The sequence below is a fragment of the Vombatus ursinus genome, unplaced genomic scaffold (assembly GCF_900497805.2).
Source record: "Vombatus ursinus unplaced genomic scaffold, bare-nosed wombat genome assembly UNPS02014779.1, whole genome shotgun sequence".
Taxonomy (NCBI): Eukaryota; Metazoa; Chordata; class Mammalia; order Diprotodontia; family Vombatidae; genus Vombatus; species Vombatus ursinus.
In genome coordinates this window covers 58,518,983-58,529,273 of record NW_020954557.1, presented here as the reverse complement: position 1 = coordinate 58,529,273, position 10,291 = coordinate 58,518,983, and the positions used below count along the sequence as shown (strand labels likewise).

Below are 10,291 nucleotides of genomic sequence, written 5' to 3'. Positions count from 1 at the left end.
AGAAAGAAAGAAAGAAAGAAAGAAAGAAAGAAAGAAAGAAAGAAAGAAAGAAAGGAAATCAGACACTTCTCAAGTTTCATCTTAACCAGTATTTTCAACTTCTCCTAAAAGAAAATTTGAAGCAAAATGATGAGTGAGTAACAAAGAGCCCGAGACAGTGTTGCTTACAGAGTTGCTGTTCAATAAATATTGATGTTTTGATTTGGTTTTGGTAAGTTGAATCAGCCCGAGAACTTTTCACTTCCTTTTCTTTTTCTAGCCCACTCTGTTATGATGGTGCTCATAAGCCCAGAATAAGGGAAAATGGGATTAACTAGTAGAAACAGGAGAAACAGAAAGGCCTGGTTAGTCTAAAAAGAAGTTACCAATTGGTCCTCTAGCTGAGAACTAAATAACCTTCTCAAGGTTAAGCATGTCTTTCTAAATTATATCCTCAGCACACTGGGAGCACTCAGTAGTTGTGAAAAATTAATCATGACATTTAAAAATGTAACTAAACCTTTTCTACTCAAATTTGGAATATCAACTGTATTTGCTTCTTATGAATATGGACTGTTTTTCATTTTCATCTCTGTACCCCCAGAGCTGAACACGGTACTTTGTGATAGCCCAGGGGTTCTTAGCCTTTTTTCTGTCATGAACCTTTTCTCAGAAAAATATGTATTGCCTAGATACATAATTGAAGGAAATGCTACATTTCAGTCAGAGGTTAGTAAAAATAAAGATGCAATTATATTTTTCCACACAATTTCACAGACCTTCTGAAATCTATCCACAGACCCAGGTCTGTAAATCCCAGCTTAATGAACCCTTTTGATAATACAAAGTACTTATTGAATTGAACTTAATGTAAGATTTAAAATTAAGTGAAATTGAACTTTATCCAGGGGTAGTCAAGTTGCTTAATGAATAGAGTGTTGTAATTAGACTCAGAAAGACCAGAGTTCAAATTCTGATTTTGTGGCTTATTAGCTGTATGATTCTGGGCAAATCATTCAATGTCTCTGGCCCTCATTTTCTTCATCTGTAAAATGGAATAATAATAGCACCTATCTCTCAGTATCATTGTAAGGATCAAATGAGATGGTATTTTATAAAACACTCGGCAAATCTTAAAGTAGGTTATTATTATTAACCACCATCTTTTTAAGATTCAGTTAAAATAGTCAACATATTTATATCTTTAAAGATAGCTGACATACTTTGCAGATGACATTGCTGTTCAGTCATGTCTGACTCTTTGTGGCCCCATTTGGGGTTTTCTTGGCAAAGATATTGGTTTGCCATTTCCTTTTCCAGCTTATTTTACAGATGAGGAAACTGAGGCAAGCAGGGTTAAGTGATTTGCCCAGGGTCACACAGCTAGTAAGTGTCTGAGGTCAGATTTGAACTCAGAAGGATTAATCTTCCTGACTGTAGGTCTGATGCTCTATCCACTGTGCCACCTAACTGCTCACAGATGACACTAAGAGGGTATAATACTAATGATGCTTCTCAAGGGTGGAAATTCCCTCCATCATTGGGAGTATCTTCTCTGAAATGTATAGTCTTGAGACCTACTTGGGGTACTTGAGGGGTTAAGAGACTTAACCAAGGTCATACAGTATCAATCAGAGTCAGGATTTAAACTGAGGTCATCCTGATTCTATGGTCTAAGCTGTCTTTCTAGCCTGTATTTAGGAAGCTAGAGAGTGAACTTGGAGTCAGAAAGACCTGAGTTCAAATTCTGTCTCACATATTTTTACTTAATCTTTATTAGCCTCATTTTCCTCATCTGTCACCTTATGAGTACCTACTGTATATGATTATTGTAAGAAATAAATGAGACAATACATGTAAAGTGCTTTGCAAACCTTAGATGGCTGTATAAATGTCATTACATCATAATTTTTTTCTTGACTTTTCTTGACTTATATTAAGGAAGCCATAATTTTTGCACAAGTTTACCTGAATCCATAAATTGCTACCTAGATTTTTCATTCTCAAAATTATTTCTAAAACCTGCTCAACAAATGATTTTCAGAGCAAACTAAATACAGCATCAAATGCTTAAAATTCTTGTGGACTGGGGACAACTCCTGAGCACAATTCTCAAAGGTAAGATGTATTCCTTGCATTGAGGGGCTGCTACCATTGTCTTAAGGAAGAAGGATCCAGTGGCTCTTTTGTTTGTGGATTTCCTTTCCTCTTCTTGATTTAGCAGTTGGTAGATATTTTCTTATCTTCCTAACTAGGCTTTAACAGAATGGAATGGAGCAGGTTCAACCAACCAGTAAGAAACAGCTTTTTTGGGGGGGGGCTCTATCTATAATTTCATTTGTGTGGAGAATAGCTGCTTGTGTGAAAATTCTCCAATCTTCATTGAATTGGAAGTCTTAAAATATCACCTGGGACACTGAGAGGTGACTTGCCTATGATGTCACAGTCAATATGTGTGAGAAGTAGGATTTGAATCCAAGTTTTCCTGATTCCACGACCAACCTACTTGATTGAGCAACACTGCCTCTGTGACCCTGGATGTATAGTTTTATAGAAAAGTCTTTGATTGCAAGAATAGTCATTTGTTCCAACAGAAGTCATAAACCAAGAGCCTTTTCCCACTATTCCTTATCAAAAAAACTCAGGAAAGAAAAAGCAAGAATCTGAAAACAAGATGAACCTGGTTCCTGGTGTTATGGTCTGGAAAGACTTTGAATGAAAATAATTCTCCTTTACAAATAAAAATAAGTAAGTGATTACATTTATATTAATGTATACTAAACTATGCTTTTACTAAATTATACTTTAGAATACTAAACTATATTTAGCTGTATTAGCCTATTTTCATAAGCTATATGTCATAATTTAACTCCAACTAACTTGATTTGCGCCAAAATGATGTGAGGTTTACAGGGCTAGAAACTGTTTATCATTTACTCTGAGAGTATCGTATTACTCGTATGTATTATACATGTTGTAGCTTAGTCTTAATATGCAAGCTAGTGACTAATTAAATATTCCTTTTCATTCCCTACAAAAGAGTGCTACTAAATTTTAGCTAATGGAGGAAGCATGCCTACACTGTCCCTTTTGGAACCTGAGTAACCAAAAGCACATCTTTAATGTAAGAAATGCCTAGTAGAAATTTTTAAAAATCCTTAATGGCAGGGGCAGCTAGGTGGAGCAGTGGATAGAGCACCAGCTCTGGAGTTGGGAGGACCTGAGTTCAAATGTGACCACAGATACTTGATGCCTATTAGCTGTATGACCCTGGGCAAATCACTCAACCCTGATTGCCTCACTTTCCCTCCCAAAAAAATCCTTAAAGGCTGTAAGGAGAATGACCAGTGTGGAGAAACTGCAACCAACAGGTTTTGATATTCTCATAAGTGTGTCATTAAGGGAGTCAGAACCCAAGGTTTGAATCCTGGCTTTGTCATTTCATTTCCTGCCTGTGATCCTCTTCAAGAACAAAGGACAAACAATAACAACAATGTGACTTTATATAAGTCACTTCAACTCTCTAGACCTCAATTTCTCATTTTTAAAAGGAGAGGTTGTGCTAGAGGACTTTTATGTCACCTTCCAGCCCTGAATTTATGATCCCATGAACTTTTGTAACATCATTCAAAAGAATTTAAGTCACTTGAGGGCTGGGACTGCCTCATTTTTGTTTCTGAATCCCCAAGGTATAGTACAGTGCTTGGCATACAGTAGGTGATTAATAAATGTTTGTTGATCAGCACCTATCACAAAAAGTAACCCACTGAATATCTCAAATATTGTATGTAACTGGATATAAGACACTCTCAGTAGTCTGTAAACATCTGAAGATCATGAAAAAAAAATGACCAAGTGCTTACAATAGCAATGGATTCTGCAACACCATTCTCAGTACCTGGAAATGCATATTGCCAGAAACTTTTTAAAAGAAATACTGAGCCCATAAGGCAATTTCTCCAGTAGAGAAATTTTTTGAACAAATCTCATTTTAAGGGAGAAAATGAAAGAACATTAGATTGTCTAAAGAAGAATCAAGAAAACTATACTTTCGTACTTAGAAATAGATGGGCCAATTTACAGAGCTCTGATATCCAAACCCCAACCAAAATCTTACAGAAGCATTGAGTCAAGGAAGAGGAACAGATCCACTGAAGAGTGTCTCAAGCTTAAAATACAGGAAGTCCCACAGAAGACAGAGACAACTGAGAGTGCAGATAGCACCAAAGGAACATGAATGAAAGGTCATGATGGATAAACATTGACATGCTACTTCCTATGCCCTGGATTCAAAAGCGACTTAAAGATCATCTAGTCCAGCTTTCTCATTTTACAAATGAGGTAATTGAGGTTCTAAGAGTGACTTGCTCCAGGTCACAAAGGCAGAAAGTAACAGAGTTCCTTAATAATATTGTGATGCTCTCCAGAACATCTATCTATAGAAGAACAAAGGATGCCCTATAAACAACTCATTTGTGGCTGATATCTTCAAGTAGCAAAATGAAAAAAAAATTGAAGAATTAAATGATGACCACTGAAACTCTTTAAGTCTAACTTGCTTGGGGTAGCATGGGTGTGAAGGAACTAATCCTCCTTTGAGAGTTAATTAAAATAAAAAGAAAGTCCTCTAGACATATAAGGCAAAAATAAACCAACCTGAGAATGAGTAGTGAAGCTTGTCTCAATGTAAGCAAACTTTCAGTTTTTTACATGTTCATGAAGATAATGAAAATATAGTATTAGAAGAAATGGAACATCCTGACAATGGTAGTTCAAAAAATAAAAACCAACCTTCCCTCCTTGCTTCTTCCTTTCCTCCCTTCCTTCTTCTCTCTCTTTTTCCTTCTTTCTTTCCTTCCTTCCTTCCTTCCTTATTTTTTCTTCCTCCTTCCTTTCTTCCTTCTCTCCTTCCTTCCTTCTATTCTTCCTTCTTTCCACATTTATTAAGGGCCTACTATGTGCTACTATGTCTAATTAAGCAAAGTTCCATGGGAGACAAAAGTTGTATTTAATGAATTGGACCTATCCCCCCATGAAGTTCTCTCTCTTAAAAAGAACTCTTCTGTATTTTCTCAACACATCATCAGAAAACATGACTTTCTTTGTTTTATAATACTGTTAGTATGGTCTTTTGTTTCTAAGATTTTGCCTGCCTCTCATAAAATGGCAAAAATTAAAAGATATTAGATGCCTTAAAGTTAGTTCAGTTGCCTACAGCTCCATTTTAAAGCAAGACTTTAAAACCCTTAAAAAGAAAGTTCAAGTAGTGAATTTTCACCTACTGTCTGAATCAAATATATTTCAAAATGTAATATAGCAAGCACAAAGTAATAGATACTTCAGCTATGTATTCTAAAAATTATAAAGTAAATGTAGTTCTATAGAGAGGATAACAAATAGTTATTACATACAGTATTGCATATATTTTAAATTTTCTCACATTTCCTATTGTTCTCTTACCCTGTCCCTTTGGGGAAGGAAAAAAATGTGATTTGATTCTTTTCCTGATGATTTCAAAATTTCTAGAGACTTTATACTTCTGGGCTTTGAAAGCATCCTTTATATGTAGATCTCAGAAGTGTGTTATTTTATTAATATTGTCATTTTTAGCCAAGCTTTCCTTATATAATAGCTCTTCTGTTTTTCTATTCAGGAGAATAACCACTTGATCCTTTTCTCTTTGTGGTTATGTTCCAACAGTTGTCCTTGCTGCCTTAGATGGAAGCAGAGATTGAAGGTTAAGATATGATGTTGGACAAGAGGACCAAGATGGAGCTGGAAGAATATAGTGTTTTGCAATTTCACAATTCTGCAATGGTTGGGTAATAATGATGTATTAATTATGATGATGATGATGATAACAACAACAATAACAATGGGTACATTAACATAGTACTTTCTGTGTGTGTTCAGGCATGTTTGACTCTTTGTGACCCCATTTGGAGTTTTCTTGGCAAAGATACTGGGGTGATTTGCCATTTCCTTCTCCAGCTCATTTTATGATGAGGAAACTGAGGCAAACAAGGTTAAGTGACTTGCCCAAGGTCACATAGCTACTAAGTGTCTGAGGCCAGATTTGAACTCAGGAAGAGAAGTCTTCCTGACTGCAGGCCAGGCACATTATCCACTGCACCACATACATTGGTTCATTTGCACTGGATCTAGAGTCAGAAGTCATTGCCCATGTGATCTTGGGGAAGTCACTTATCCTTTTATGAACCTCGATTTCCTCACCTGTAAAATGAGCGTAATAATATTTGAGCTGCCTACCTCATAGAATTGTTGTAAAGATAAAATTTATGCAAAGCACCCTTCAAACTCTAAAGTGTTATAGTCTTTAAAACTATTATTATTAGTCAGCTATGTCACAATGTAATCTTTTATCAGCTTAAGCATTGAGAAATGTTAAAAGAGAAGATGGGGGCAGCTAGGTGGTGCAGTGGATAGAGCACTGGCCCTGGAGTCAGGAGGACCTGAGTTCAAATCCGACTTTAGACACTTGACACTGAATAGCTGTGTGACCTTGGGCAAGTCACTTAACCCAATTGCCTACCCCCTCCAAAAAAAAAGAACAGAGAGAGAGAAGATGAAATGAAGAGTGGAGTAGGGTAAAAACCAGAATGCCTGATTTCCATGGATCAGTCTTGAAGCCATCCAATCAGCAAACCCACCCATCCAGGTATACTGGGCAGCTCTTTCATCCTGGGGACTGGGATAAGTGTGGTGGGGTTACACTGACTTAAATTTCTAATAATTTACATCTTCAAAATATATAAAACAAAACTTTAAAGGGAACATACCTCCACATATCAATCCTTTATGTCTCACACAGGAAAAATTGTCACATTCACAGTAGGTCCCATAAACCTGTCCATAGGTGGACAGGTGGCAAATGCATTGGCCACAGTAGCAGTCTCCCCTTCCGCTGCAGGAGGCATGACCAAGGGCATCTCTACATGAGTCACTGCTCAAGGCGTTCTCGTCACATTCACAGAGAGGACCCATGTTGCCAGGGTTACAAATGCACACCCCACACTGGAAGGAGCCCTTTCCTCCGCTACACCTGAAACTGTTCACTTCTACGTCCTTTTGACAGCTGCAGCTGCACTGGGGGATGATCTCAATTTCTAGGGCATCTGCCAGGCCCACAGGCTTGATGGTGATGTGCCTGCTTCTTTTCTCACAGGTTGATAGGCTTACAGTCACATTGAATGTTGCCTGGAAAAGAAAATACTCATCATCTGCTTCTTCAGTCTCTCCCCACCTTATCCCCGCCAAAAACAAAAACAAAAACAAACCAAAAAAAACAACATATTTTCAGAAGCAAATGTTGCATAAGGATCAGCTTTGCAAACACACACGTGGCACAGAATAAGCATGTCTTAGTTACTGCCTGGAAAACACTCTTGAACTTCTTGAAAGAAATTAATTAAAGGCATTGAATGGAGAAGTTAAGCTTCAGCATTTCAAGCAAATTTTTCACTTATCAGAATAGTTCTTGAACTAAAAATTTACTTACTGTGCCTCCCACTTTTATGTGAGAGCATTTTTTTTGGTTTGGGAAGACAGTGCTATTATTACAGATAGCAGTGAATGACAGGCTGAGTCCCTCTGTATCTCCCAACACCTCCAGTTCCACTTCTGATCGCAGTTCCTTTGAGAAATAGACAACAAAACTGTGTAAGAGCCAAAAATTTAGCTAGAAAAATGAATTCTGAATTGTGGGCCTGAGCCTTAAATAAGCCAGGCTGTGGGCCTCAGAAATTCACAAGAGCAATCAGTCAATGGATATATATTTTATTGAGCCCTTAATTGTACTGAGGGGGCAGGAGAGGCAGTGTATTGAGGAAGCCATATAGTCAGGTAGACCTGGATTCAAATCCTGCCTTTTTAGTCTATTAGGTGGCTCAGTGGAGAGAGTGCTAATCCTGGAGTCAGGAGGACAGGCGTTCAATTCCAGCCTCAGACAGTTACTAGTTGTACGTCTCTAGGTGAGTTACCATATTTCACCACATAATCGTTGCACCCTGTGTAGGTTTTTTCAGTCCAAAAATTGGTTTATAGCCTTTCATCATGTAATTGTATAATTCTGTTCATCAAGCCAGTTAAAAGGTAAACAGAGGTATATGGATACGCATTTATGTCTTGTGAATTGCAAGCACATTGTGAGCAGTGATTCTACAGTCTAGAATTCTCAGCACATGTGCATTGTCAGTATATTTCTGAAACTCAACTTGCATGGCTTATTTAGAGTGCTGCAGTACTAACAGCATTGTCACTCAATCCAATGAACAGCCCTAGAGGCAAGGAGAGCAGGCAGGCAGGCCAAGCTGCCATGAGTAAGTCATGTGATATGGTAAGACTTATATTTTCCCAATTTTAACATATATTCATGAATATTCCATGCATCCTAATCTTACACCAGAGACAGTGTAGTAATAAATGATTTTTAAGTAATACCAGCACAATTTTTGAAAGCTTCACATAATGGTTGCACCCCTCTTTTTTGCAAAAAAAAAAATTGGGGCATAAAATCTGCAATGATTATGTGGTGAAATACGGTATTTAACTTCAGTCTGAATCATTTTCCTCAATTGTCAAATGGGGACACAAATAACCTACCTCCCAGAATTGTTGAGAGAATCAAGTGAGATAATATTTGTAGAGAGCTTTACATAGCACCTTGTCACACATCAAGCACTTAATAAATGGTTGTTCCTTTTTCCTCTTCACTTCTTTCTTTGACACTTATCAGTATTTGCCATCCCCTCCTGGATCACTCCCTTGTCATGGCAGAAGGGATTGCATAGTTCAATGAAATTATGAGCTATACTGTACAAGGTTACCCAAGATGAATAGGTCTTAGTGTAGAGTTCTGACAAAAAAAAAAAAAGATCCACTGGAGAAAGAAATGGCAAACCATCCCAGTATCTTTGCCAAGAAGAACCCATGGGCAATAGTGGAGGACAGAAAGATCTGGCATGCTGTGGTCCACGAGTCAGACACAATGAACTACAAGATTTGCCACAGATAAGTCACTTGTCTCAGGTCCCCAGGTAAACCTCTAGGACCATGAAGAGTCACCAGTCAACTTTGGAGTAGGGAATTTCCATACCAGGGAGTTTCCCACACAGGGAATTTCTGACTCTTCCTTCTCTCCTCTTAAAAAAATAGTTCTAGGTGATTCATGCTGCAGTGAAAACTGAACTTTTAGTGCCACTAATCATGAGCTGCTCCATTCAATTCAGTTAATATTTACTGAGTGCGAATAAGAGGTATGTCGCTGGATTGGGTGCGATGGGTCATAGCATAGGCATGACTCATTTTACATTTACATGTCAGATGGGCAAGAAATCTCTGGAGCTTATTTGCAGGGTTTCATTAATAAGCAATGGAATACCATCATAGCTTGACATTCTACTTTAACCCTTGTCACACCAAAATTTTTTTCTTAGCACTTTCCACATTAACACTATAGCTATTCTGCTTGTTTTTTTTTTTTTATTTTGGGCATTTAAATGCATATTCAAATTCACATTTTTCCAGGTAATCATTGCTCCATCATCAGAGTGATATCCTAATCCTTTGATCCAACCTCACTTATTTGGGCAAATCCTACATTTCTCCACCTTCCTGTTTTCATCTTGCCCCAAACAAAAACACCTTCCATAGACAAGTACCTGGTGGTTTTTTCAAAATGTGCTATGTATTAGAGATTTAAATATCTTTTTTCAGTCTTGATAAACATTCTCATTCCACTTTAGTTCTGCTTTGAAATTTTTTTCCTTTTTATTAAAATGTGATTTATTGATACTTTTTTGTTATTTAACCTATTCCATTAGACCCTCTTGTGAGAAAGAAAAACAATTAAGCCAAAAAAAAATAGATACAGTGACTATATTTGACAATGGAGACAATATTCTTTCCTAGTGACCTCCTACCACTTTGTCTTGGTGGGGTAAGGGTATATTTCATAATCTTTTGTGCTGACTTTCATTGTTTTTCCCACAATTATTTAGAGTTCAATTTCCTTTTAATGATCATTCCAGTCACACTGTTGTGATGATTCTATATTCTGGTTCTTTTGATTCTGTTTATTTCATAAGACCAAAGACTGTACTTTATAAGCCATCAAGTCCAATTCCCTCAGTTTACAGATAAGGAAACTGAGGCATGAAGTAACTGCCTAGGGTCCCAGAGCTGTTAAGTGTCTGAGATAGGATCTAAGCTTGTCTTTCTAACTTTAAGACTAAAACTCTAGCCAATGAGCCACCCCGCATAAATCTTTCCAGGTTTCTCTGAATTCCCTGTA

At 37.3% G+C, this 10,291-nt stretch overlaps 1 protein-coding gene across 1 annotated transcript in view; it reads right to left on the bottom strand.

The window, feature by feature from the left end:
- The window catches only part of ITGB6 (integrin subunit beta 6), a 95,012-nt gene that overhangs the window by 28,533 nt on the left and 56,188 nt on the right, over positions 1–10,291 (bottom strand). Inside the window, exons 10-11 of the mRNA XM_027866022.1 lie at positions 7,499–7,633; positions 6,780–7,197 (exon numbers count right to left, since the gene is read on the bottom strand). Coding sequence (XP_027721823.1) covers positions 6,780–7,197; positions 7,499–7,633 — 553 coding nt within the window. The remainder of the gene's footprint in view (positions 1–6,779; positions 7,198–7,498; positions 7,634–10,291) is intronic.